The sequence below is a fragment of the Cryptosporidium parvum genome, chromosome 5, assembly GCF_000165345.1.
Source record: "Cryptosporidium parvum Iowa II chromosome 5, whole genome shotgun sequence".
NCBI classification, from domain to species: domain Eukaryota; phylum Apicomplexa; class Conoidasida; order Eucoccidiorida; family Cryptosporidiidae; genus Cryptosporidium; species Cryptosporidium parvum.
In genome coordinates, this window is record NC_006984.1 from 499,745 (window position 1) to 527,093 (window position 27,349).

The window sequence follows — 27,349 nt, forward strand, 5'->3', positions numbered from 1 at the left end:
CTATTACTACTATTATTACTAGATCAAAGTCTTGAGTTATATTTTAAAAAAAATGAAAAAAGCTGAAAATCCTAGAAAATGTCTAATAAATTATTCTCTTTGTTCATTTTCATTATACATTGATTTAGCCATATCTCAATAATATTAAATCTAATTTTCAAATATATCCAAAAGAAATATGCTCGTATTACTGCTTATTTTAGTTCCCATACGTTTTAAAGATCCATAATAAATTTCTATTTCAAATTTTTAAAAATTTCTATCTTATAGTAATTAGTATTGCTATCCGCTCTTCAAAGTCAAACTTAGTTCTGGAGATTACTAATCAACAATAAATCTGTCATAATTAAATTATCTACTTTATACCTGCTCGTGTAATGCCGCGATAGCTCAATTGGATAGAGCGTTGGACTTCTAATCCAGAGGCTCGGGGTTCGATTCCCCGTCGCGGTGCTCTTTTTTATATATATAACAAATTATGTGGTTTGGCGGGCTCCAGTTTTTTATAATTGTATAGGCAAACAGTCACTTTTGATTGTACGTGATGCGGGCTTGGTGTAGTTGGATATCACGTCTGCCTACGGAGCAGAAGGTCAGGAGTTCGAGTCTCTTAGCCCGTGTATTTTTGCAATTTAGTTTTGTTTAGTTGTACTTATTTTATGGAATTATTATTATTATTACTTTAATTCAAGATTAATTTTTAAATAAGGCTGTTCCTATATGTAAGAATTGAAATAAATTGACCAAGGTTTTGATTATTTCCTTTTCTTTTTAATTATAGAATTCTAATTTACATGCATGCAAAACTGCAATAAACATTATTAATGACGTGTAGAATTTTTTTTAGTACCGACATATAATAATAATAATTTATAATTAAACTTTTTAAGATTTAAATTTAAATTAAAAGTATAAAGATTATTTTCATGGTTCGAGCGTGAAAAGTACTTGACTTTTTGGTTATTGTAGCTTAAAAATAGCCATTGGTTGAAAAGAATTGCGAAGCTTTGTAAAAAGTTAAGTCAAGTCTTTACCGTAATTTAGTTTTCAATAATTGCCACAGTAATATTGTTGGATAAATTTGAATGAATTTTTATTTGGAATTTAATATTCAAAATATTTACCGGTAAAAAAAATACAAGTATGAGGGGAGTAAACAAGAGGTGTTAGAATTGATGGAATTGTAAGTCTAGCATTGACATAAATTACCTATATAATTGTATTACAATCGAATAGTGAGTTTTCATTATTTTAATGTCTAAGATCCAAGTAGCTTGCATTTTTTATGTCGAGAATTGAAAAAGGTTTTAACATCTTAGCTAACTTGGGGATAATGCTGGTTGCAGGTGGAAGCATTTTGGCGTCTAATAGTATGTATAACGTAGATGCTGGGCACAGAGCAATAAAGTTCTCAAGAATACATGGAGTTCAAAGAAGGATTTATGGAGAAGGAACCCATTTTATGCTACCTTGGATTGAAAGACCAGTGATATTTGATATCAGAGCAAGGCCCCGAGTTGTTGTATCTCTAACGGGAAGTAAAGATCTTCAAATGGTGAATATTACGTGTAGAGTTTTATCAAGGCCTGATAAAGAGAAGCTGGTGGAAATATATAGAAATATAGGGCTGGATCACGATGAGAAGATTCTTCCATCAATAATTAATGAAGTGTTAAAATCAGTAGTGGCTCAGTATAATGCTTCTCAACTACTAACTATGAGAGAAGATGTGAGCAAAACAATCCGAGATTTACTGGTAAAAAGAGCCCAAGAGTTTAATATTATTCTGGATGATGTCTCTTTAACCCATTTAAGCTTTTCCCAGGATTATGAGAAGGCTGTAGAGTCCAAGCAAGTTGCTCAACAACAAGCAGAAAGAGCGAAATATCTTGTTCTCAAGGCAAACGAAGAGAAAAAAAGTACTATTATTAAGGCTGAAGGCGAAGCAAAAGCTGCAAAACTAATTGGAGATGCAATAAATGAGAATCCTGCCTTTATTGCTCTTAAACAGGTGGAGACTTATAGAGAAATCTCTAATATTTTAGCAAAATCAACTTCCAAATCGCTTATAAATCTTTCATCATTCTTGCCAAGCCTCCCAAATAGTAATTTACAATCATCTTGTTAGAGATAAAATAATTGAAATATTGAATAATCCGTTGATCATGTTTTATCAATTAGTCCTGTTGATTTCAATTTCCTCAAATGGTTTTTGAGTGAACAATATTAGGACCTTCCTCCATAAATTCTTGCTTAGAAATCCAAATGGTTTTAAATGTAGCTAAAGACCCTAAAATAGATCCTCCTATCCAAGGCAACAGGTTTCTGTCGCTAGATGCATTAATTCGGATCTTAACATCTTTAGGAAGGGCTTTTCTAAGTTCAAAAAGAAGTCGATCTCCAAGTCCTGGAAACATAGTTGACCCTCCAGCTAATACTATTTGAGATGCAAGAGATCTTCGTATTTCCAAATCGCACTTGTTAATTGTATGAGTCAGAACTTCATGAATCCCTGGATACTCATATCCAATTAAGCTAGGCTGGAAAAGAAGTTCCGGCGCTCTAAATCTTTCTTTGCCCAAGTAAATTACTTGACCGTCTGGAAGTTTATAAGGATAGCCCGAAGCTACTCTATTACCGGAACTTGTAACAGCATCAAAGGTTGAATTCCCCATTTGGTTCTCATCATTTTCATCTTTCTGAATATTAGAAGAGACAAAACAAGCTGTTTCTTTAATATCTTTAACAATTTCCATTTCAGATTTAGTATGGAATACTGTCCCTGCAATTCTAAGCTGTAAATTAAGATACTCAGTAATATTTCGACCAGCAATTTCACTTCTAGTGATTGCATTACTTAGAGCAAAGCCTTGATATATTGGTACAGCATGAGTCACTCCATCCCCACTGTCTAAGACAACTCCGGTTGTTCTTCCTGAAGAGTAAAGTGATAAAACTGCCTGAGTCGAGATAAATAATGCAGGCACTCTATAAACCTCAAAAAATACTTCTGCCATTTTCTCTCTATGTTTTCGTGGGTTTAAAGCTGCTTCTGTTAGTAATACTGGATGATCCTCCGATGAAGTTTTCATTTCAGAGAAACAATAGGTCCAGAGAGCTTCCATATCATACCAGTCGGTAATAATTCCATTTGTAATTGGATGAGAAATTGACAAAATTCCTCTATTTTCTGTGCACTTACTTCCCACAAAAATATCCCCTTCTAATGCTCCTGCCATGCATCTCTTGTACTTTGGGCGTCCTACATAACTATTCACAATCACTCTTGGAGCTTCTTCTCCTGCAAATCCACACTTAATCGTGCCAGAACCGTTATCTATGATAGCCGGCTGGCTTGTGATTACATCATCATAATGTAATGTTGCCATTATTCCAAGTATTTAAAGTTAACTTTTTTAGTGTTTGAGGATGATTACTATTTCATGCATATAATCATACATGAATTAATTAATCAAAGCTTTTAAATTTAATTTCAGGGCTATTTACAGTTTCATTCAAATTTGGCTTGCTCAATTTTATGAATGTCTAAATCCTATTTCTGAGTATTTACTTCCAAGACTTTTTTTTTTTAATAGGGTTTCAAATAGAGTAATAAATAATTGTATTTAATCAAAATTCTTATACTGAAAAAAATTCCTAAATTAATGCAAGGTTTACTTTGTCAATTCCTTCTGCATATAGTATTTTTCAAGTATTAAGAATAAACATCCAAATAATTCCGAAATAACTATCTTATGAAGAAATGAATAATAAAAATTAGCGAAGCAATTTTTTGAACTATTTTTTATTACATGCGCAAAATTATAATGAACCCCACACGGCGCGCGTTGACACGTGTAATTACAAAATTTTTTATTTTAAAAACTTGCAACGCCGGTATAGGAAGGAAATAAATGTGGAAATAAAGTAAATTAAAATTTTCTTTTTTTTTTTTTTTTTTTTTTAATTTATTAAAAACAAAATAAATAAATAATTAATTATAGTAAATTTATTTTTTAATAAATTAACTACGAGGGCAAGACATTTCAAAGGAAATAAATCCTCGTTTCTATAATTTTCAACACATACAAAGAAATTCTGGAGAATAATTTAACACCAAATTTAAAGTAAAATGGATTTATGAGAATTTGTTCATGCTCTTAGAATAAAAGGTAACATTAGATGATTTTAAAGTTATATTAATGGAGTTATAATGGATAGCAACTTTTTGGAAAAAACGGAAGATATGGGTGGAGAATTAAATTGTATTTTTAGAAAAATCAAATTTGATATCCCTACAGAATGTGAGGAAAATAAATCAGATTGTGTATTCATAAAAAGTCAAACTTTTAACATATTAAATTCTCCATGCCAATCCCCAATTTTCTTAATTTTGAAACCAGAAATACCCAAAGAATCAGAAGAAATCAATCAGCCAGACCGTAATTATGCAAACTACAGTGTGAGCATTTCTATTAAAGTTAGTCCTATTCTTCAAAATGATAATAAACTATCGGCTTTATCAGAAAGTTTGCAAGGAGTTATATCTAAAAGTGGAGATAACACCTCGGAGAACTTCACACTCTTCAATGATGACGAAAATTCAGGTAATTACAATTCAAGAAATATTACAACTGGTTCAACACCTGTTGTTAATGACAAAATACAGATATCAGATAAGTATCCCTTTGATGTTGAAGAAGTTTCTGTACATTTTATGGGTGAAACGAGCGATCGATCTATACAAGAAAAAAAATTGGAAAGTAAACTAACCAAAAGACTTTCTACTATAAAATCCAGTATTAAAAGACAGCTTACAAACAACAGGTACGTTGATATATGCAGAAATCCAGAATGGCCATTCATTAAACAAACGAGCAAAGTCTTTTCAAAGAATGAGCAAGCAGGACTTAAGTCTCAAAGAGGCAGAGAAATTATTCAAAAAGGAACAGAAATTGACTCGAGTACTGAAGATAAAGATTTAAACTTAGCTTCAAAGAGTTCCTCTAGAGGTAGGACCAGGCAATGGTTGGAATCACTTTCAACTTTATTTGATGGAGTGTACACACAAAGAAGCACTTTAGGACGTAGTGCTGGTTTGGGACTTTTTTCAGATCGCCATTTCCGGAAAAACGATATTATCACGGAATTTGTTGGATGGGTTATTGATCGTAAGGAAGCTCTTAGACTTAGATCTGAAGGAAAAGCCACGCATATATGTGATTTGGTAAAGCCGAGCCTATATTTAGATGGTGAGAAGGATCCAAAACCATATATTGGTGGAGGTTCTTTTGCTAACGATGGAAGCGCATTTTTGGGAGGGCCTGGGAACAACTCCAGATTTTGGAAGTGGTATGACGAAAGAGAAGGTAGATCTAGAGTTTTTCTCAAAGCAACACAAGATATTCAACCTGGTGAAGAGATTTTTGTTGGATATTGTAAGGATTATTGGGTTGATTTTGCGGAGAAAGACTCCACCAGCTTAAGCAACAAAACTCATCATGTTAGTTTAGCTCCAAGAAAGCCAAACAAAACTATTCCAGGCGGCAAAAAGAGAGGCAGGAAACGATCTATCAAAGTATTTGAACCTATCGATAATGTAGAGATGATAGATTCTAATCTAACTGATGATGGAAAATGCTCTTTAGAGTTTGTTCATGAAATGTATTTGAGCCCTTCAATGAGTGAAATTCAAGACGAAGCTGAATCAAAAAGGAAAAGAAAATCTCTATATTGGGATACTGTATTCAACTGGTCCACTTCAGATGATGATGAAGGTGATAAGTGAGCTTCTGCTAGCAAATTACTAAAAGCTTACTGGATTCAGGTCATATACTATTTATACTTACATCTATCCTTAATATACTACCCTTGCAAGTATTTCAGTTTTAAAAATGGTGAATAAACATGCATAGAGAATGCCTCAAAATATATAAATTATATTTAATTATAGATACCTTTTTAGATCTACAATATATGATATGATTTGCGCCATTAAATATGGTAAATTGGTACTTTTTCCTAAAACGACTTAAAAATATATAATAACATTTAATTCTTAGAATTTTCTTTTATTGCTTCATTTTTTTTATTGATTGAACCTTTGTAATTTATACTCTTGTCTACACTTGGATCTAATGTAGTGAATGACTTTAGATCCAGCAGATTCTTTTCTGCAAGCTCCTTGTTTAGACATTGTTCATATATTTTCCACTCATTCACACAGAGACTGCCAAACTCTCCAGTAAGTAATCCATTATTCAACCACTCTTTAAAGCAATCTTCAAATTTTTTTTTCTCTTCAATACAAGTTTCCATGTCTACGGTAAAGTCATTCAATAATAGTTACACAATGCTAATAATAAATTATCTAGATTAGAAATTGAGTGGCATATAATACTTAAAAATTCAGAATGTGAAATCTCCCAATATTATAATTTTTGATTTTCTGCCACGTGCTTAAATTCTATGCCAGATTTTATTTATTTTTTAATATTAAAATATTATTTTGGCGGGAACTTGTAAATTTAATTTTACCAGGAGATCTAGTTAACTATAAGAAAGCTGGAAAAGGATAATAAAAAGTAGTTCTTGGAGTAATGGGTGACCACTCTGAGAAGGATGGAGAGAGATGCCCGTACTTATCTAGCATTAAAAGAAGTGTGTTAGACTTTGACTATGAGAAAATCTGCAGCGTGACATTAAGGGAGGAACATATATACTGTTGTCTAGTATGTGGAATAAATTACCAGGGGAAAGGAAAGGGTTCTATGGCATATAAGCACTCTCTGGAACTAAAACACCATTTATTTATTAATTTAACTAACTCAAGCATAATTTGTCTTCCAAACGATTACGAGATTTATGAACATTCTCTTGAAGATATTAAAGGATACCTACAGCCAAGATTTAATTCTGAGATCATCTCCTCATCGCTATATGACGTGTCAAGAACTTTTGATGGGATTGAGTTTTCTCCAGGATTTATTGGTTTGAGTAATTTTGGTAATAATGACTCTTTAAATTCAATCATTTTAATACTATCTCGAATCACTGAATTTAGAGACTTATGTCTTAGTTACCAGCTTTATAGCAAGGAAATTGAGAAAAGAATTCCAGATCCACTCTTATTCAGTATCATTGAGTCGATTCAAAAAATCTATAATCCAAATAATCTTAAAGGGAAATTTTCTCCATATAACCTTGTAAAAATTATAGAGAAGAAATCTAATGGAAAATTTTCATTTTCAAAAATATCCAATATTTCAACGTCTTCTAATTCATTCATACAATCAAATGTTGGTACCCAAAACTCAACAATTATTGATCCAATGGCACTATTTTCTTGGATAACATATAATTTAAAGAAAAAGATTGATAAATATCTCAGAAAATTTCAAATTAAATTCATTCCAGATATTGATAAGAATACTAATAAATCCAATATGAATATTTTTGATGTATGCATTAAGGGAGAACTATATAACAAAGCCAGTAAATATCCAAATAACAAAAAATCTGAATCTAGTACAGATAATTTAATGAAATCTAAAAAATGTTCTGAATTAAAATCTACTGCAAGTATTTGTTTTAACTGCCTATCCCTAACTCTACCTTCAATTATTGAAACTACAATGGGTATATCAAATAGTGCTCAAAGTAATGAAGATAAGACAATTTCCCAGATACCAATATATCAGCTACTAGACTCCAAGTTCTTCTCTTCCTCTTCTAGTTCCCAATTAATATCGAAACTACCTTATTACTTATTTATTCATTTTTCCAGATTTTCAAAGGCTAATTTAAATCTGGAAAAAAACAAAACTTTGGTTTCTTTCCCACTTATAGACTTAGATCTTTCTTCATATATTCATCCAGATTATATTTCATTGAACCCATGCACTAAATATAACTTAATTGCTAATATATCTCATAAAGGTACAATTCAAAGTGGAAAATTCCTAACTCAACTCTTGCATCCTACTAGAAACGAATGGATTGAAATTGAGGATATCAATGTCAAGGTCGTTCTTCCTCAGGAAATACTTCTTAACGAAACTTATATAATCGTTTATAAGAGATCTGACTTAATTTAAAGTAATTCCAGTCATTTCTCATATTATTAATTACATGGCTTTGCCGCTCAACTGAATAACACTGCAATTATTACCCGCCAAATTTAGCATATAATGATTTATGTAGAGTGAAAGATTTAATATATCAATAGGATATTTAAGCAGATAAAACTTACTTAGGTGAAATTGAGTAACTTTTAGTATAGTTTGTGATAGATCTAACTTTAAATTGTTTGGGTAATTTTTTTTTGCTTATTATTGCATGTTACCTTTATTTTATTCATCATGTATTAATTCTCAACTCAATTTAATGAGACTAAGGCGCGCAAAAATGTGATTTTTTTTTTTTCTAACTGAAGAATGAAATACTAATAATACTAGATATAATATTAATGTAAATATGGAAGAATTAGCAAAGAGAAAGGGTGAAATAGAGAAGGAGGTAAGTGAATTAACGGAGTTCTTGAATTCATGTGGTCCAGATGTTGGTATTTCTGGAAAGCTTGTAGATAGTGAGGGGTTTCCAAGGTCAGATATAGATATATATGCAGTAAGAAGAGCAAGAAATAGGATTGCATTATTAAACACTGATTATTCGAATGTTATGAAAGAAATTGAAGAAAAACTATTTGATATTCATAGCAAAGAGAAGACTTATGTTCCAATTAATAAGTCAGAAAAAAGCCAAAGATGCAATGCTTCAGAATGTCTAAATTATCCATTTGGATATGTAAATAGTGTTTTGGAAGGATCACCAGCATTTCAAAGTGGTATAAGGACAGGAGATTTATTATTGGAATTTGGAAGCCTTAAATCAGAATCCGAGTTACATTCACAAGAAGAATCAAAACATCTGATAGGTCAATTGCCGGGGATTGTACAAGATAATTTAGATAAATCAATCAAAGTTACTCTATTAAGAAGCAATAGCAAACAACCTGAGGAACTTCTTTCCGAGTTTTCAACATTTATAGATAATTCTAACTTAAGCTATAAAGACCTAAATTTACTTGAATTCGAGAAAAAGAGTATCGATCTAGTTCCCAAAAAATGGCAAGGAAAAGGTTATTTGGGATGTAATATAGCGTTCTTACACAAGTTTGTAGAAAAATAGAAATATGTGTAGGCAAGATAATAAGGTCTTAAACAACAATACTATAGTTAACTAACAATTCTAGTGTCATTGTTGAATCAAAATCGTTCTCCTTTAACTTATTTAAAGTAAATTTAGTCGAACAATGAGAAACCTAAATCACCTTCTTCTTCCTCCTCTTCTTCCTTCTTCTTCTTGTCATCAGCAGCAGCAGAGGCTCCAGAATCTTGAGCAGCACCTGCACCTGCACCACCAGCAACTGGTACAGCAACGGAAGCAGCTCCACAGCCTGCTACGATGTCACTGACGTTAGTAGTGGACAAAGCCTGAGCGAACAAACCTGGGAAGTATGGCTCAACGCTTCCGCCAGCTGCAGAGATAATCTTCTTGATGTTTTCAGATGTAACTGGAACGCCACCGTCGGATAAAACCAAAGCTGCATAAGAGCAGATTAACTCTTGAACCTGAGATTGTGGTAATTCATTCATTGAAACAGCTGCCATCTTGGATTATTAAGTTAACCAACAAAGCGTTTTAAGCTATTTTTAAACTAGGTCTTTTTTATCAACTAATTAAGACTATAAAGATCTTAACTTTGAATTTTAAGTGTCCTGGTTAAATGGCAACCTATACGTAATTTTTTTTTAATAGTAACTTTAATAAATAATTATTACTATTTAATTAAGTACTATACTTAATCTATATAAGAGACGCCTTTTTTATATTGAAGTTTTAAAAATTAACTTTTTTTCTATATCAATATATATTTCATTATTTTAGGCGTCTCGCTCATTTTACCGCGTAATTTTTTAACATGAAATTTACTAAAAAGTTTGGCGCAATATTTTGGGGTAGCCCAAATGTTAAATATAAATAGAGCATGCAAAAAACAGCTTAACTATTAAACGCGCAAAATAAGTGGAAAAAAAGGGGAGAAATAGTTAAAATGATATTAAGCGTTTATATGAAATTAGAATAAAAAATAAAAACTGAAAATATACACATGTTTGATATGTTAACAAATATATATAGTGAGAGAATTATTTTTTTTTATTTGATGTTCTACGGCTCAACAAGGCTTGAGCCTCAATAAGTTCAACCTTTAATTCGTTAATTAGCTTAGAATCTCCTGGTGAATCAGCTTCTAATGTTTTTATTTGACTTTCTAGAGCTGTAACTAGTAGTTCATAAAGTTTGCTTTCCTCCATTTTAATTAAATTTGAATAACATGGCTTGTTTTCTTTGGGTCTTAAATCATGGGCATTACCCTTTGAGTCTCTGAAAACACCAATATACTCAGATAGCTGGTAAACCTTTGAAAATCCATCTTCATCAACATCAGGAGCTTCTTCCCAATCATCGATAGAAACGAGCCTTAGATTTCTTTCCTTAAGTAGTGCTTGGTAATCAGTATCTGGTGGAGGCCAATCTGGGAGTGCATGCCACCATCTACATAAAATGGCAGCAACTAATATTTGCTTATGGTCACGATCTCTTCGAGGAACATAAGCAGTATTTTCTTCTTCGTCAGAAGAACAGTCTTGAGAATTCGGATCTTTTTCTACAGAAACTCGCTTCTTTTTAACAACAGATTTTGTTTTATTTCCAGTATTACCTTTTGCCTTAGATTTAGTTTTAGAACCTACATTAGATTTAGACTTAGTAGAAGCTTTTTTACTTGTTGAAGTTCCTTTTTTTTGCTTGTTTTCACTTTTAATTTGCTTTGATATAACTGGAGTACCATTTTCAGTTTTAACTAATTTTCTTCTACCTCTTGTAGACAAAGAAGAATCTGATTCATCATCGGATTCGTTGTCTGACGACTTATTATCTGATTCATCCTCAGATGTTGTATAATTTGATGGTTGTGATTGAAAATTACTAGCCGACTCTTCGCTCTCATCTCCTGAAGATTTGCAGCCATCACTACTATCAGAACTGAGAACCCTTTTTGACCTTGTAGATTTGTTAACCATAATTTGTGGGGTAGATTCTCTTGATGAAACATCAGCATTTTCTTTTATGCTAACTTCTAATTGTTTGATGGGGGTTTCTTCATCATCGGAAGATAGTCGCCTCTTCCTTCCGGAAACCCCAGCATTCAACCCCATAGCACTATCATCCATATTGATACTTTCCCAATCCTCTTGTTATTTTAATTTTTTCACCCAAATTAACTTATTACCTTAACAGATTACATAAAATTCTTATTCTAAAAACTGCGCGCCAACACTAGCAACTTTTTGTTTAGCATACGTATTAAAAAAATTGATTAATAGATAAAAATTGCACTTTTCATCTAATTTGAATATAAACCATGTTATTGTTATTATTAATATTATTTAATAATCGGTGTTGATTATAGAAATATTCAAGTTATTAAAAATAATTATTCATCCTTTAAAGTTGAATTTTCAGTTTATTTTTTGAATTTAATGCATTGATTTTTTATACTAGTTAATAAATATATTACTTATAATATTGAATTATCAATTAGAATATTTTGTATGCACCAGTATATTTAATTTTTAGTATTTAATAAAGATTATAAATTTGCATGCATTGCAAAAGCGCATGCAAATTTATAAATTTTCTATAGAGTCCCTATGATTGTAATTTATCATTATTATTTGTATTACTATAGTAATTTTTGCAGCTTAGAAATTACGAATTAATGAGACTTTAATAAGTGATGTGGTTTTTCAAAAAAAAAATAGCATGATATTTAACAACTAATACAAGTTAAATCCTTAGAGTTTTAATATTTTTAATTTTGTTTTAAATAAATACGCTTTGTTTCAATTATGCTCCGACTTTTTTATTTACCTTTTTTAGTAGTAACTTTCTCTTAGATCTTAATTTACTATTTGTAAGATAGCCAAATAAAAATTTTGATATTAAAAAAAAAATAAGTTGATTTGGCGCCAGACTCTGGCAATACAATTGAGTGTTGGTCAAAAAAAACCATAAAGGTGGAGAAAAAAAATCGAAAGTAAATATTGTGAAAAACAAGAATTTTGATTTGAAAGAGTCGAGTGTTTTCTGGATATGACAGGAAATGTAATAAATTTGGGAGATTATGTAGTTATTAGGGAGATAACAGGTTCACAGAAACTTATCCAAATTAAGGATAGTTCTCAAAACTTTTATTTGGGAAAATATAGCATCAAAGGTTCAGATATAATAGGTAAAAACTACTATAGTACTTTAAGCTTAGAAGATGGAAAATGGGTAATTGGTTCAATTTTAAACAGTGAGGAAATATTAAAAGATATCTTGAGTATAGATGCTAATGCCGAGAATAATCAAGTAGATGAAGAAAAAAGTATTAATAATATGCAAGAATTGAAAAAGAAAAGAACAAGATATAATCAGCTTTTAGGTAGAGAGGTTGAGGTAGATTCAGATGACTCCAATTCTGAAAAGGAATCAGGAGATGAACAAGATAAATTAGAAAAGGTAAAAAGAAAAAGAAATGAAATTTTATCATTAAACAAGGCAAATGATAGTAACTTGATCAGATCTTTAGCATTATCAAGTAGTTCTTTTAAGAATAAGACAAACTTTTCTAAAGAAAAGTACATTAAGAAATTGCAATTAAGATATTTAAAACAAATTATATTACTGCCATCTACACTATTGAATATTATAGAAACTTCAAGCTGTCAACCAAAAATTAGATCTGATAAGCTAAGTCCAAATTCAGTTGGGCCAAGATGGGGTCAATGTACTGTTAGAATTGAAACAATAGGAAACATATTAACTCACGGTAACGTTTCATCTGGTAGTAAAGTACTTTTATATGATAATTTGAGTAATGGTGTAGTTGGAGGATCAATATATCGTCAGTTATGTAATATTGGAAGTTTATATGAAATATCAATGAATAAATTAACTTTTGATACTTTTGAAGGGTACTTTCATGGAAAGCTTGCAATAAACTTTGAAGCAATAGTAAATGATCAAAAACCAAAAGTACACTATCATACAATTCCAATGTCAGCATTAGAAATATTTTATAAGGAAATGGAAAAATTACCTGATGAATTTTATGATGAAAATCAAGGTTTTCTAACAGAAAAATTAGATATAAAACATGAATGGCTTAATTATAAAATTAATACACATTCAAAAGGAGATCTGAATGACGAAAAATCCCAAAATAAAAAGAAAAGAGTTTACAATAGAATTAATATGCTTGAAAACCTATATTCAGAAGGAGTAGATACAGTTATTCTAGTAATTGATCAAGTTAAATGGCAAACAACCGTGAACTTGCAAAATAATAGAAAACAAAATTCGATAGAAAACACTAAAAATGATAGCAATGATATCAACAATAACCATTCTAATCATATCCAAGATGATAATTCCGAGTCTAATCGTATTATTGATGAGAAAACTATTTATTTCGATATAGAAAAGATGATACAAGTCACGCAAGAATATCTCAAGCCAGGAGGTAAGCTTCTCATTTTCACTCCTTTTATGACAACAGAGCTACTCCAAATCCACCAAGATTTATCTCTCTCAACAAGAGTTGATAATTCGAAATTCCACCCTTTTATTGGTATTAAGCTTGAAGAAACCTTTATTAGAGAGCATCAAATTATTGACCAAAGGACTCACCCCACAATGGATGCAAATCTACCAATTTTTTCAGGTTTTTTGCTCTCTGCAATTCATATTTCATAGTTTGTTTACACAATTTCTTGTATATACTTATTTTTTCTTTTTATTAACTTTAAAATTTATTTTATTTATAAGGAAAGGAATTGACACGTATGGCGGTAAAACCCTACCACTAATTGATAGATAAAGTGCATGCAAACATTGTCACCGGTAATATCAGTGGTGTGTTAGAGGCTTCCAGTGGATAAATATAATTAAATTACTTTTTTCATTTTATTTAATTAATAAATTTTTTTATTTTCTATTTTTTTGTGTTAGTCTTTTTACGAGTAATTAAACTTTGTAAATAAATAGACAATAATTTTATGATTTATAAAGGAAAGAAAGAATCAATCAAACAATTGAAGTAAAGAGAGAAGTTCAAAGTGAATAAAGGAGGAGTAATTTTTTTATGGATAAGGAAATAAGTCGATAAATTGTTCTTAGAAATAAATGAATGAGCTAGATTCTTGGAACAGAAAATGGAGAACATTATGGTGTTGGACTCATATATATGTTCATTACAAAAGAGCTCAGATTTATACAAGAAATTTACCTGAGGAAGTAAAATATATATATTGGAATAGTAAGCATTCTCAGTTTGCTGAATTGATATGGAGAAATATATCAGAGTTACGAGGATGGTGGATTAAAGTGGGGCAGTTTTTGTCAACAAGAGGAGATTTACTTCCAAGAGAGTATGTGACATATTTGGGTAAATTACAAGATATAATGCCCTGTATGGAGTGGAATATTGTGGAAGGAATATTAAAGGAGGAATTAGGTAAGGATATTGAAAAAGTGTTTAAAGAGATACAAGAAAAGCCAATTGCAGCAGCATCAATATCTCAAGTACATAAAGCAGTATTGAGTGAAGGAGAGAAAAAAGTAGTGATTAAAATACAGTATCCAAATATTCAAGAGACTCTTAATCATGATATGAAGAATTTGGAACAATTAACATGGGCTTTTGGTCTGTTAGAAGATTATTCTGATTCTATTCATATTCTAAATGAATGGAAAAGCTCTGCGTATTCAGAACTTGATTTTAAGAATGAGCTAAAGAATCAAAAGAGAGCATATGAGATGTTTGAGGATTCAGGGATAGAAATAATTATTCCTAAAGTTTATACAGAATATACAACTGAAAAGATATTAACAATGGAATATATTAAAGGTTTTAATATATTAAATAAAATGCTATTAAAAGAAAATAGAGTTAATAAAAGGGAATTATTGGAAATATTATGTGATTCCTTTGCTTATCAGATTCATATTCATGGTTTTTTTCATGGTGATCCTCAGCCAAGTAATATTTTAGTGGTTTATGATGAACTAAAGAGAAAATACATTCCAGCAATTTTGGATTGGGGAATGGTTAAGATTTTTGATAAAAGTAAACAAATTGCATTTTCAAAGTAAGTTTTCTTAAAAATTGTTATTATTATTTCTTAATTTACTATTTAAAGAATGGTATATAGTATTTCAACATTAAATTTGATGGGATTTATAGAATCATTTGAAGAAATGGGATTTAAATTCAAAAATGATCATAGAAATTCTATAGATCCTGAAATGTATATGGATGCTTTGAGAATAGTTTTTAAAGAAATTGAAATAGATAAAATAGATCAAAGTTCAATAAGGGTAAGTTGAGAGATTATAAATGTTATGTTTCTTTATTAAAACATAAAGAAACATAAACAGGAAAGAGGTAATTATTAATTCATTCAATAGGAGTCAGGATATGCAGCGTATAAAACAGCAACGGAACTTTCATATATGAAAAGTGGACAAATTAATGATTTAAATCTAATGGATTACTGGCCAAATGATATAATATATTTTGTAAGGATTTTATCGTTATTACGTGGTATATGTGCTGAATTGAATGAGAGTATACCGATTTTGAAAATATTATCCAGAAGAGCACAACAATTCTTATATTTAGAGTCAATTAATTTAGAATTAAATAAACAACAGTTATTAAAAAGAAGATTTACAAATAAATTTGAAAGGAGATTAAGCGATTACATTGAAAAAATAATGAATGAAAATAATGTATTGGGATTACAAATAGCTGTTATAAAGAATGGAAAGAATTTAGTAAATATTTCAAAAGGTATTAAGGGAGAATTAAATGGAAATCAGATTGATGAAAATACATTATTTAATGGCTTCTTTATCAATCTTGGAATTTTGGTAATTGCAATATTAATATGTGTGGAAAAGGGTTATATATCTCTGGATGATCCAATTTGTCATTATTGGGATGGTTTTATAAGATATGGAAAGAGGAACATAACATTAAGGCATGTTCTTAATCATAGATCTGGTGTAATATCGTTTTTTCCAGAGGATATGGGTTTAAAAGAATTGTTAAATTATGAAAAGATGGTCCGAATAATTGAAGATTCTGCTCCACAGGTTCCAATAAATCAAATTACACGATATAATCCTTATTTTTTAGGTTGGATATTATCGGAATTGATAGCATTATTAACAAATCAATCAACAGCAAAGTTTATAGAGGAAAATATAATAAACCCATTTAATTTATCTGATGGTATAAAGATGTATTTACCTGAGTATAGCTTGAATAATGACCAAGTAAGTATTTATCAATCTGAAAAGTATGATGAAACAAATATTGGGACTAATAATAATAATAATAAGTTCTTATTTCCTCTATTTTCCCCACGTTCTTCATCATCATTTTTTGCTCAAGAAGAATTTTCTTCAAGTATAATGAGATTATCAAATATTAAAAGTAAATTAGAAAATAGTAATGGTACTCAATTGATGAATGAAATAAAAGATATAATAATTCAAAAGTTAACCCCAAAAAGAATAAATAAGGAAGAAAAAGAAAAGGAAAAAGAGAAGGAAAAAAATATTAATGATTATAATGAAGAAGATAATAATGATGAGAATGCTAATATGATTGATTTTTATGAAAGATGTGCATTGGTAAATAGAAAAATGAAGTTTTCTTCAATATCTTTTAAACAAGTACTTGAAAAACTTAAATCATCTGACTTATATAAATTAAAAAATTATGGTTATCAAGATTTTAACAAAACAAAAATCAATTTTAAATTATCAACCTTGGAGTATTTTTTTTTAAAACCACATATATTAGATCCCTTAATATATAATTCAAAAAAATTAATAAATAAATGGATACCACCTACAAATGGAAGATATACATCTTTATCATTAGCAAAATTATATGACCACTTAATTAGAGGAGAGATTATAGGAGATGAATTATTAAAACAAGTTATTAAAAATGAATCAATTACTTTTGATAATTCTATCGAAGGATTAATATTAACATATGGAGGTCCTAGAAAATGGTCTCTTGGGTTTCAAATTTTAGAATGTAAAAAACTTTATTATCATCAAAATAATCAAAAAGATGATGATCAACCTTGTTTTAAAGGAATCGGTCAATTTGATACTGGTGGTAATTTATCATTTTGTTTTCCAGAAATTGATTTATCTATTGCCATTCTAACAAATGATTATGTTAAAGGATCTTATATATCACAATCAATATTACGTTACATATTAGAAAACTTTGGATTATATCTGAACAATTACGTTCCATTACATTTTTCTTAGTTATTTTATTACATATAATATCGCATGCATGCATACGATACCTATTAGGTAACTAGGCGGGAAGATCCACGTAATTCACTGATAAAGAAATAAAGAAAATTCGCAATTAAGTTTGAGAAACATGAGATATAGATAAATTATAAGAGCACTAAGAAGCAGTATTATTATTATTTATTATAATGATGTAGTAAATTGTTGGGAAATAACTATTATTGTTTTAAAAACCATCATTCATTGTCTTATCTAATGTTTCTGAAACAAAAGATATAATTATTTTTGTTAATCTTTCTCCTTCATTTCTTGCTTTTCTCTTATACTCCCTATTTTGGTTTCAGGGGACTGCTCTATGGGGCGCGATTGGTGGGTTGGAGATTCCTCCATCGAGTTTACAAAGGTTAGGGGAAGTCTTAGTTAAATTGTCTCCGCATATATTGTTGTCATTATTAGAGTTGTTACTGTTCTCCGTTCTATTTCCGCTGTGATCAGAATTATCGATACTTGATTGGGTAAGTCTTCTATTAGGGGAATTTGTTTCAATGGTGGATGATGAGATTGAGATCCCTGGACAAGTAATGGTAGAGGGGGAAAAGTGATGGATTAATTTCCCTTTGAGATCATCCTCCATCTTCGTCAAAAAATTTGGTTCTTTTGATGGAGTTAGATAGCTACCATTTAAATTACTAATATTAGGGAGAGTTAGATTATTTTGTTGGTTGGTATCAATTACTTTGGTGGGAAATGCTATAGGAGGGAGCAAAGGTGAAGAAACTGTAGTTGTGGATGCGGTTGTGGTACTAGAATTAAGGCCAGTAGTAGCAGTAGTAGTGTTAGTAGTAATAGCAGTAGTAGCATTAGTAGAATTAGCAATGACTGTAGCGATATCATTAGTAGTAACAGTGGAAGCAGCAATATCTGGCACATTGTTGGTAGTGTTGATCATGCAAGTGGTAGAGGATGAGGAGTTATCATCAGTTCCTGTACAGGTCTTGATAGCCTGTACGTTTTGTTGTGATTTCTGAATTAGATCTAAATACAGCTTATTGATATCAGCTCCTCTAATCATCTTTGAATCACATAAGAACTCATCTTTTGTGGAAACAAGCCTAAATAGCTCTCCTTGCTTCTTAAGCTCCTTCCTTAAGCTTTCCCTTGTGCTTGGGCCAATTCCTGTTTTGGCTTTCTTTCTATCCATGTTACATGGTAAATCCATCCAAAAGGAAAGTTTCTCTTTTGCAACCATTTTAAGTCCTTCTCCTCCACAAATGCTGGACAATATATCCGGAACAAGTTTTGAGAGATGCATCTCTTGCTGCATAGATCCATCTTCTCCTTTATTATTATTATTATTCTCATTGTTACAATCGGCATTGCTACTTTTAACTCTTCTAGATCTGAGTCCTTGAGAAATGCTTCCTCCTTCCTGTTGATTTCCTTGTAATCCTCCTCCCTCTCCTCCTTTATAATGATGGTTTTGCGAACCACTACCACTATTGTTAGAATAATAATATTCAGAATAGTCTCCTGTAGAAGATGATCCATCCAAAGGTGGTTGTGGAAGGAAAGCAAATTTCCCAGAAAATGCTGGGACATAATCCTTAACTAAATGAGGTACAGTCTCCACACTAAAATGAAGATTCTCAATTCTGCTTAATTCTGAAGGGGAAATAATCATTTGGGAGCCATTAATACGATTACTTCCGCCATATCTTCCGTAGGTACTACCAGTAATGTTTGTAGAGGAGGTAATAGCATTACCATTACTTTTTATCATACTAGAAACTGTGTGGTCACTAAGATCCATCATTCCTTCGCTGCCTATAGAAATCCCTCCCTGTTCTGATTTTGTATTGATGCCGGTACTATCTTGTCCGCCTCCCTTAGAAGATATAGAATTCAGATTTGAGTTTTGGGTACCCTTTATAGCTTGTTCACTTTCAATAATTGAAAGTAAATTAGAAGCTTGGAATCTACCTGAACTCCTCGATGCTCCTGTTCCTCTACCTGCAGCTCTCCTACTCATTCTCCTCCCTACAGAACTTTGAGCTGTTGTACCAGAACCAACTATTGATGAAGAGGATGAAAGAGCTGAAATTGTAGCCTTTCCCTCCAAATCATCAATCAACATTTCTCCATTTCCTGAACCATTTATTAATCTAGATGAATTATTGCCCATTCGAATATTATTAGATCCACCTAGCCCAGAAATCAAATCCATAGCATGACTACCACTACTTCCATGGCCATCTAATAGGCTCTCTGACCCTCTTCTAGAGGAAGCTAACTCCTCTGGAGTCTGTTGTTTACTTACTTTAACTCCTCGAATTGCTGAAGCACTTAAACCTAAAACCGCGCGCAACTCGTCTCCTATCAATGAGTGATGGTGAGTACTATGTAGTTGTTGCTGTTGTTGCTGCTGCTGTTGAAAATGCTGTTGCTGCTGCAGTTGTTGTAAGTCTCCAATTCCTCCCCCTTGTCTTGCACCTACTCCTACTGTCCCACAACCACCAACTATAGGAATGCAGCCAGGGGCTGGGATAGCAACAGGAACAGATACTGAGTTAGAAGCAGAAGCTGCCATAGACTGTAATGACTGTTGTAGCTGGATCTGTTGTAACTGAAGTTGTTGCTGAAGATGATGTAGTACCGGCTGAAAACCTGGATGCAACCCGCCCGCCCGCTGCATTTGAGCGCCAATGTGGGGAAATGATTGCATGTGATGCATTCCTTGAATGGGCGCCAAATTTTGAAGAGCGTGGAGTTGCTGAAGATGGGGATGATTATGAAGCTGTTGTTGTTGCTGTTGCTGCTGTTGTTGCTGCTGCTGCTGTTGTTGCTGTTGTTGTTGTTGCTGCTGCTGCTGTTGTTGTTGCTGTTGTTGTTGCTGTTGCTGTTGTTGTTGCTGCTGTTGGGTTAGATAAGCTGCAGCCAAAGCCCATTCTTTCATCTGTAACTGTCTTTGTAACATCTGTTGTTGTTGAGCGAATGCGAGCATTTGAAGATGTTGGTACATTTGTTGTTGTTGTTGCTGCTGCTGTTGTTGCTGCTGTTGCTGTTGTTGCTGTTGTTGAACCTCCTCAAACTTTTCTTGCTGTTGTTGAGACACCAGATTTTCTTGCTGATCCTGGAGCTCTATTTTGCTGGAGGTATTCTCTTCACCCATCATTTTGGAATCAATTTCCATCCCTTTCATACCACAATCTTCTTTGTCAATTAACTCATCGGCGCTCGTCGCTTTTTGTGCTGAAATATTCTCAGTTTCTACTATAGGCCTTACCTCGGCTTTTGGTTCATGCTCTTCAAGCGCAACACATAACTGAGATTTAGAATCCGTTGTTTCCGTTGACTGAGGTGGTTGACTTATTATGTCTAAGAAATTAGCAGCATTATTAGGAGGATTAGAGTTTAATGCGTAAGAGTTGTTCGCATTCTGGAGATTCTGGATTTGTCTTTGAACCTGGAGTAGTTGTTCTTGGCTTATTTGTTGTTTATTTGATTGGCTCTGGGGAAGAGAAGGTACTGAAGGATTTAAGCCTTGAAACTGGTGGTTACCAACAACTTTGGGAAGTATTGGGATTAGTCCTAAAGGAGTAAGCGCCAGTGTTGGTTGAGGAGGAACAGTCTGTGCTGAAGTAGATAGATCTTCATTGGAGCCCAGTATTTGAAACTGGCCATTCAGTTGAACTTGTGAAAGAGCTGGTTCTGTTATTCCCGCATTTCCTCCTCCTCCTCTTCCATCTCCAGCGATTGTATTTGTTGCATTTGGATGTAATTGATTACGATTCTTATTAATCTCATGAAGAATCATCTGTGCTGCAGCAGCTTTTAATGAGTTCGATGGTTTGGTTCCATCTTCTTCTCCAAGTTCAATTTTCTGACCCTGTTGACTACCATTATTAGGAAAATTACCATACATAAAAGGAAAAGAAGGATGGCTCCCTCCTCCCATTGCAATTTGTTGGGCCAAGAATTGATTGGCTGCTGTAACTGCATTCATCTGAGAATGTGGACCTTGGATAGAAATACCTCCATTTTGTCCTAATAATCCTCCTCCTGCAACCAAAGGTAGACCATTTTGGAATCCTAAAGAAGCTGATGACGCATTTAAGCATGTAACACCTCCTCCAACTCCACCATTATTACTATTACTACTATTATTACCAATATTATTGTTACTATTATTCACATTACCTATGCATGCTCCAATCATAGGATTCAAACCTTGTATTCCAATGTTAGAGTTCTCCATATCTCTGACTTGTTATATTTATGTGATCACTTTTATATTAAACTAAGTATTTATCTATTAAGGTCTTTAAATTACTTGAATGATCAATCAATTTTAGTACTATAATTTACCTTTCTCATATAGAAAGGAAGAAAAATTCACTCTCTCCTTGCTGATATATAATATATATATTATATATATCTTTTCAATAACTTGATTATTCCAATTTCCATATAAATGTTCATACACGTATTAATATATTATATTATATATAAGCAAAAATATACATACATTATATCTTTTACATATTCATCAAATATATTTTTATAAATATATATATCTTGTTATTGCTCTTGAATGTAACCTTATTATTATTATTATTATTATTGTTTAACAAAAAAAATACAATCAAACTTTTCTTTCTAAGTCTGGAATTTAATCTTCCCTCTAGTTACATTCTCAATTATCACGATTTGAACAAATTCTTAACCAAAAATATAGTCTGCTTTGTCAACCAATACTTGCTTTTCCCTCACACAAACCAATAAACACGATTTAATTTAAACTTGAGATATATGTAAATTCTGCTTTTTACGTATTAATTGTACTTTAATATAACTTTAAGACCTGTACCAATACGTATTTTTGCTTTTTATTTGATATAATAATGTATTTTCTCCTCACTATAATATTAATTGTTGTGTTTTACTGCCATTACCAATTTTGATTTTATAATCTTTTGCAGTTAAAAATTTGGAGCCTATTAAAATTAACTTTCAGTCTGAATTATTACTATTATTAAATACATAAATTTGACTTTTTAAATTCAATATACCCAATTATTAATTATTTACTTACGTATACTTTTTTAAGTGTGACCTTTAAATTAACTTATATATATTATTTAAATATGTAAATATTATTATTTATATAATATATATGTATCATATTACTCTTTTCCGCCAATACCTTATTTCTATCTCTTTTTTATTTATTAACTTATTTGCACAATATGTGCAAAACCTTTTTTTTTCTTTCCCCTATTTCCCACCCCCTTCCTCACATTAGGCGGGAATCTCATTAGTACCGGCGCTATACAAATATTGCAGTGTCTTTATCAAAATTTGAGCGCTTTTATTGGCGTGGGGAATTAATTTAAGAATAAATTTTTAGTTATATTTTATAATATTTGGCTGATTTTATATTAATATTTTATGTATTTTAAAAGAATTGGGATGATTAATAAGAAAAGGAATATCTATTATTGTGATAGTTGCGGTAAAAGTATATGTATACTTGGTACTGATAACTTGTGATACTAGAAATTGATCCACTTTGTTATTGTAAGTCTCTTTTCATTGTGTAGAGTTCCCATTTTTATTCTTAAATTGTTTCACACTCTATTCTTCAATTATTTTCAGCTTACCCACTTATTATCTTCTTCTTATTAGACGCCATTGCCATAATTAAACTCTCCCTCAGATGTCACAATATGACACGTGGTAAGCTTTAGTATTCTAATAAGGTTAAATTTGGACGGCAATTCACTTTATATAAAATTGATTCCATTTTTAAATATAACTCACTTTGTGTTTAGAGTATAACCATAGTTTAATTTTATTGTTACTATATTTTTTTGTTGGATTTTTTTTTTTTCCTTTCCTCCTTTATTAAACTTTATTCACAGGCGCGCTTCTTGTCTCCACCAAGAAACTAGAAGAAAAGGAAGGAAAAAGAAAACAAAGAATAAGTCTTAATCTTACAATATTAAGTGGTTAAATAAATTAGTAAAAGAATTTCTTATCATTCTTAATGCCATATTTCTTTAAATAATCATATCCAAGTGATAATCTGAAAAAAAAAAACCAATTAAAGAGAAGATTTAATAAAGTATATTTATATTGAAGAAATAATATATAAATATATCATATATTTCATCAACAATATAATTTATTCAACCACGAATTACTTGGAATTGTATTGAAATTCATTTTTTATTTTTCTTTAATTAAACCAAAGATTTAACTCCAGCCCTGATATAAACTGAATATTTTTATTTATTAATCATTTAAAAATTTGATATAGGTATTCTCTGTAAATCATGACAGCTTCAAATGCACCAAATAATAGTGGAAATAAAGTTGAAACCATACAACTTAGTTCACTTCCTCCAGCAAAGCTGTTTCAACTTAGAGATCAAACCCAAGATGAAATGAACGAGCTTTCAATTAGAATCCAACAATTAAATGTTGTTTTGAATAGATTTAATGGATCCAGAGAAGCATTGGAACAACTTAAACCTGAAAACAAAGATAATACCATTTTAGCTCCAATTAGTCAATCAATTTATGTAGATGCAACCATTTGTGATGTTGAGAATGTATTGGTTGATATTGGTACTGGTTATCATGTTGAAATGAGAATCGAAAAGGCTAAAGTACATTTTGATAATAAAATTGAAATGATCAAAAAATCGATTGAAAAGATTTCCAAATCCTTTAATGATAAGAATAAGATTTTCGATGCCATAAATTCCATCCTTATGGAACAAATCAAGGCCCAACAACAAGGTATTGAAGCTAAAAAATAATAATTATACCATTATTTTTTCATCTTTTACAATATTTTCTTATTCAATCCTTTTTTAACTCACACATATATATGCTTATTCATTAATCTGATGATAAATTTAAACCATTTAATTAATAATTTACACATTATTTCATCTTCTTTAATAAGCTAACTTATAATTTTTAAATATTCTTCCATTTTATCCTCCACATTCTTCAACTATTCCCTCTAATATATATGTTTGTTTAATTATAATTATCTATTTAATTCATTAACATTTTAATACAAATATTTTCCCTCCAAAATTGGTAATTTATTATTTTGCATGCATTGCCATCTTTTTTCTCCTTATGACAACCTCTATACCGGTCACTGTTGGCGCCAACACGTCACCTTTGAAATTTATATATAAATAGTCAAATTTGTTGAATTATTGAAACCCAATTTAAATTAAAAATAAACTTGTTAGGTAAAAGAAGGTGTATAAATTACTTTATAAAAAGCTGGAATTGGAATTCGGGATTTTAGGTCATTATAACTCTGAAAAAATATGGGGGAACCATCCAATGAAATCCCAATAGATTCAGAAAGAAGGGACTATGTAAAAAAATGTATAGAAAATAGTGAAGCCCCAATAATGATGGAATACTTGAGTCCTTTAATATCATCGAAATGTCAGAATGAGACTGGAATTTCAGAAGTGAAAAAACTGAAGGAAGACCAAAATGAAGCCAATTCTTCAAAGAAAAGAAGTATTAGAGGATCTTTTAAAGCCAGTGAGAGGTCTCAAAATCTGAATTATATTGCAAAAATGGATGACTTAGATCGTCTTTGCTCAAATATTGCAATTTTTGGAGAATGTAAGCTTGATCATAATACTTGTAAAAAAAGCCACAACATTGAAGAATTCTTAAAAATTAAACGTGAAGAAGCTGAATCGAAAATTCGTGATCATGAAGAATCTCTTCTAATTCAAAAGTCATGTCCTCTTTTTGAAAATTATGGAATTTGTCACCTTGGACTTAATTGTGAATTTGGACTTTCACATTTTAATGAATCTATTATGGCAAATGTTAACAGTAAAGGTGAAAAAGTTACTCCTGAGCATCTTGAAGAATTCTTTAATTCATTTGAGAAGAATACTATTGATATCCAATTAAGAACTGGGTTAAGAAAAAAAACGATGAATTTTCCTAAAACCAAAGATTTTTTTGATAATTACGCTTTAAGTACAAATAAAACTTTAAAAGATTGTGAAAAAAATAATCCAAAACCAAATTGTAAAAAAGCCCAAAACTTTGACAATCCCTTATTAGTAGGTTTAAAAAACACTGATAACTCAACATCTCTTGATGAAAAGGGCCCAAAGACTATTACTGAAATAAATAATCAACCAAATATTGAAATACAACAAGAATTAAAGCTTTCAACTGAAGATATGCTGATTGGAATCTCCATACATGAAAAAGAAAAATGTAAGCATAAAATCTTTAGAAATAAACTCATCCTTGCTCCACTTACTACCGTTGGAAATCTTCCATTTAGAAGACTTTGTTTAAAATTTGGAGCTGATGTCACTGTAAGTGAAATGGTATTATGCAATGAAATCCTTTCTGGGAAAGCTTCTGAGCTTGCATTACTTAAAAAAAGCCCAGAAGAAAAATATTTTGGTATTCAACTTGCTGGTGGTAACAAATCTACAATTATTAAAACTGGTGAATTCATTAATGAGCATTGTGAATTTGACTTTATTGATATTAATGCTGCTTGTCCATTAAAATCTCTTCATGATAAAGGCGCTGGAAGTATACTTGTTGATCGAGTTTCAGAACTTGAAACTATGGTTAAAGGGCTTAAAAAAGTTATGGATGGTAAACTTGTTACTGTCAAAGTTAGAATGAGTCATGGAGGATCACCTATTAATAAAAATCTTTCTGAAAAGGATTACTTTGAAAATTTTGAAAACTGGCCAGTAATTTACCACAATATGAAGACTCACAAAATTTTAAATATTCTTTGTGACTCTGGAATTGATGCTTTAACTATACATGGTAGAACTTCATTCCAAAGATATACCAAAGAAGCTGATTGGTCCTATATTAAATATTGTTCAGTATTAAATTCCAAATTATATTCAAACAAAGTTGTCAATAATATTCAAAATAGTAATCATTCTCTTATTTGTCCTTCAATCATTGGATGTGGGGATATTATTAATTTTCAAGATTACCAACAACATATCCAAAATGATCTTGTCGATTCTGTAATGATTGGAAGAGGAGCTTTACTAAAACCCTGGATCTTTACTGAAATCAAAGAAAATAGGAATTGGGATATTTCTGCTAGTGAGAGATTTGATATTATCAAGCAATATGTCAATCTTGGACTAGAACATTGGGGTACCGATAAAAGGGGAATTGCGCTTACTAGAAGATTCCTACTTGAATTTCTTTCATTCTTCCACAGGTATATCCCAATTGGTATTCTTGAACAGCCTATTCATACTCAAAACTTTAATTGGAGAACACCCAAATATATTGGTAGAAATGATCTGGAAACTATGTTAGCATCAAGTAACTCTAGTGACTGGATCAAAATCTCTGAAATGATACTCGGAAAAGTCCCCAGTGATTTTGTTTTTATCCCCAAACATAAAGCCAATAGCTCCCATTAATTTATTGCAATTTTATTAAATATTATAATAAATCGCATGTAGGCGGGCTTTTTCTTATCTATAGTCTTTTTCTATATATTATATATTAGCTCACAGGTAAATATGCACTTTAATATCAAAAATATTTTTTCATGATTGCGAGCAAAAAAAAGAGATTCTTTTAATATTTTCACACTTTACTCTTTAATCTTGGTTTGTTATTTTTGAATGTCCCAATTTCTTATTGTCCAAAATTTTCAAAATATTACTTGAGTCTTCTACCGGAAATATTATATTATTTATTATATATTATAATAATATAATTACTTATATTTATATAACATAAATATAAGTAATTATATTACTCTTAATATATATTACTTTTAATAGTAAATTTATGTATAATTTAGACTATTGGTAGCATTTGGCGCCTT

General features: G+C 30.9%; 13 protein-coding genes and 2 non-coding genes across 15 annotated transcripts; 11 read left to right on the top strand and 4 right to left on the bottom strand.

Annotated features, from left to right (window-relative positions):
* Positions 1–379: 379 nt before the first annotated feature.
* Positions 380–453, top strand: cgd5_2315 (the record flags this gene model as incomplete). Its single annotated transcript has 1 exon — positions 380–453. It is a non-coding gene; the product is annotated as a tRNA-Arg (tRNA).
* A 93-nt stretch (positions 454–546) lies between these two features.
* cgd5_2316 lies at positions 547–620 on the top strand (the record flags this gene model as incomplete). Its single annotated transcript has 1 exon — positions 547–620. It is a non-coding gene; the product is annotated as a tRNA-Arg (tRNA).
* A 653-nt stretch (positions 621–1,273) lies between these two features.
* cgd5_2320 (putative prohibitin with PHB domain) lies at positions 1,274–2,128 on the top strand (the record flags this gene model as incomplete). Its single annotated transcript, XM_626169.1, has 1 exon — positions 1,274–2,128. A coding segment is annotated over one exon (855 nt), but the record flags the coding sequence as incomplete, so codon positions are not given.
* Positions 2,129–2,201: 73 nt separating this feature from the next.
* Positions 2,202–3,389, bottom strand: cgd5_2330 (actin-like; the record flags this gene model as incomplete). Its single annotated transcript, XM_626170.1, has 1 exon — positions 2,202–3,389. The coding sequence occupies one exon, from the start codon at positions 3,387–3,389 to the stop codon at positions 2,202–2,204; it is 1,188 nt and encodes a 395-aa protein (XP_626170.1).
* Positions 3,390–4,213: 824 nt separating this feature from the next.
* On the top strand, positions 4,214–5,788 carry cgd5_2340 (possible SET domain containing protein; the record flags this gene model as incomplete). The annotated part of the gene is made up of 1 exon (XM_626171.1): positions 4,214–5,788. One exon carries the CDS (start codon positions 4,214–4,216, stop codon positions 5,786–5,788), a length of 1,575 nt encoding a protein of 524 aa, XP_626171.1.
* An 811-nt stretch (positions 5,789–6,599) lies between these two features.
* Positions 6,600–8,096, top strand: cgd5_2350 (SnRNP assembly defective 1 like ubiquitin C-terminal hydrolase with a UBP finger at the N-terminus; the record flags this gene model as incomplete). Its single annotated transcript, XM_626172.1, has 1 exon — positions 6,600–8,096. One exon carries the CDS (start codon positions 6,600–6,602, stop codon positions 8,094–8,096), a length of 1,497 nt encoding a protein of 498 aa, XP_626172.1.
* Positions 8,097–8,439: 343 nt separating this feature from the next.
* Positions 8,440–9,189, top strand: cgd5_2360 (p27 like 26S proteasomal subunit with a PDZ domain; the record flags this gene model as incomplete). Its single annotated transcript, XM_626173.1, has 1 exon — positions 8,440–9,189. A coding segment is annotated over one exon (750 nt), but the record flags the coding sequence as incomplete, so codon positions are not given.
* A 113-nt stretch (positions 9,190–9,302) lies between these two features.
* Positions 9,303–9,671, bottom strand: cgd5_2370 (60S acidic ribosomal protein LP1 like protein of possible plant origin; the record flags this gene model as incomplete). Its single annotated transcript, XM_626174.1, has 1 exon — positions 9,303–9,671. The coding sequence occupies one exon, from the start codon at positions 9,669–9,671 to the stop codon at positions 9,303–9,305; it is 369 nt and encodes a 122-aa protein (XP_626174.1).
* Positions 9,672–10,208: 537 nt separating this feature from the next.
* cgd5_2380 (unchacterized apicomplexan-specific serine rich low complexity protein) lies at positions 10,209–11,294 on the bottom strand (the record flags this gene model as incomplete). Its single annotated transcript, XM_626175.1, has 1 exon — positions 10,209–11,294. The coding sequence occupies one exon, from the start codon at positions 11,292–11,294 to the stop codon at positions 10,209–10,211; it is 1,086 nt and encodes a 361-aa protein (XP_626175.1).
* A 922-nt stretch (positions 11,295–12,216) lies between these two features.
* cgd5_2390 (GCD10p. RNA methylase) lies at positions 12,217–13,863 on the top strand (the record flags this gene model as incomplete). The annotated part of the gene is made up of 1 exon (XM_626176.1): positions 12,217–13,863. One exon carries the CDS (start codon positions 12,217–12,219, stop codon positions 13,861–13,863), a length of 1,647 nt encoding a protein of 548 aa, XP_626176.1.
* Positions 13,864–14,292: 429 nt separating this feature from the next.
* On the top strand, positions 14,293–15,261 carry cgd5_2400 (conserved protein of possible plant or bacterial origin; the record flags this gene model as incomplete). Its single annotated transcript, XM_626177.1, has 1 exon — positions 14,293–15,261. The coding sequence occupies one exon, from the start codon at positions 14,293–14,295 to the stop codon at positions 15,259–15,261; it is 969 nt and encodes a 322-aa protein (XP_626177.1).
* A 315-nt stretch (positions 15,262–15,576) lies between these two features.
* Positions 15,577–17,466, top strand: cgd5_2410 (conserved possible esterase of the beta-lactamase family, of possible plant or bacterial origin, possible transmembrane domain within N terminal region; the record flags this gene model as incomplete). Its single annotated transcript, XM_626178.1, has 1 exon — positions 15,577–17,466. A coding segment is annotated over one exon (1,890 nt), but the record flags the coding sequence as incomplete, so codon positions are not given.
* A 331-nt stretch (positions 17,467–17,797) lies between these two features.
* On the bottom strand, positions 17,798–21,712 carry cgd5_2420 (hypothetical protein; the record flags this gene model as incomplete). The annotated part of the gene is made up of 1 exon (XM_626179.1): positions 17,798–21,712. The coding sequence occupies one exon, from the start codon at positions 21,710–21,712 to the stop codon at positions 17,798–17,800; it is 3,915 nt and encodes a 1,304-aa protein (XP_626179.1).
* A 2,077-nt stretch (positions 21,713–23,789) lies between these two features.
* Positions 23,790–24,281, top strand: cgd5_2430 (conserved hypothetical protein; the record flags this gene model as incomplete). The annotated part of the gene is made up of 1 exon (XM_626180.1): positions 23,790–24,281. A coding segment is annotated over one exon (492 nt), but the record flags the coding sequence as incomplete, so codon positions are not given.
* Positions 24,282–24,812: 531 nt separating this feature from the next.
* cgd5_2440 (Ylr401cp-like protein with 2 CCCH domains plus Dus1p tRNA dihydrouridine synthase Tim barrel) lies at positions 24,813–26,936 on the top strand (the record flags this gene model as incomplete). The annotated part of the gene is made up of 1 exon (XM_626181.1): positions 24,813–26,936. One exon carries the CDS (start codon positions 24,813–24,815, stop codon positions 26,934–26,936), a length of 2,124 nt encoding a protein of 707 aa, XP_626181.1.
* Positions 26,937–27,349: the final 413 nt, after the last annotated feature.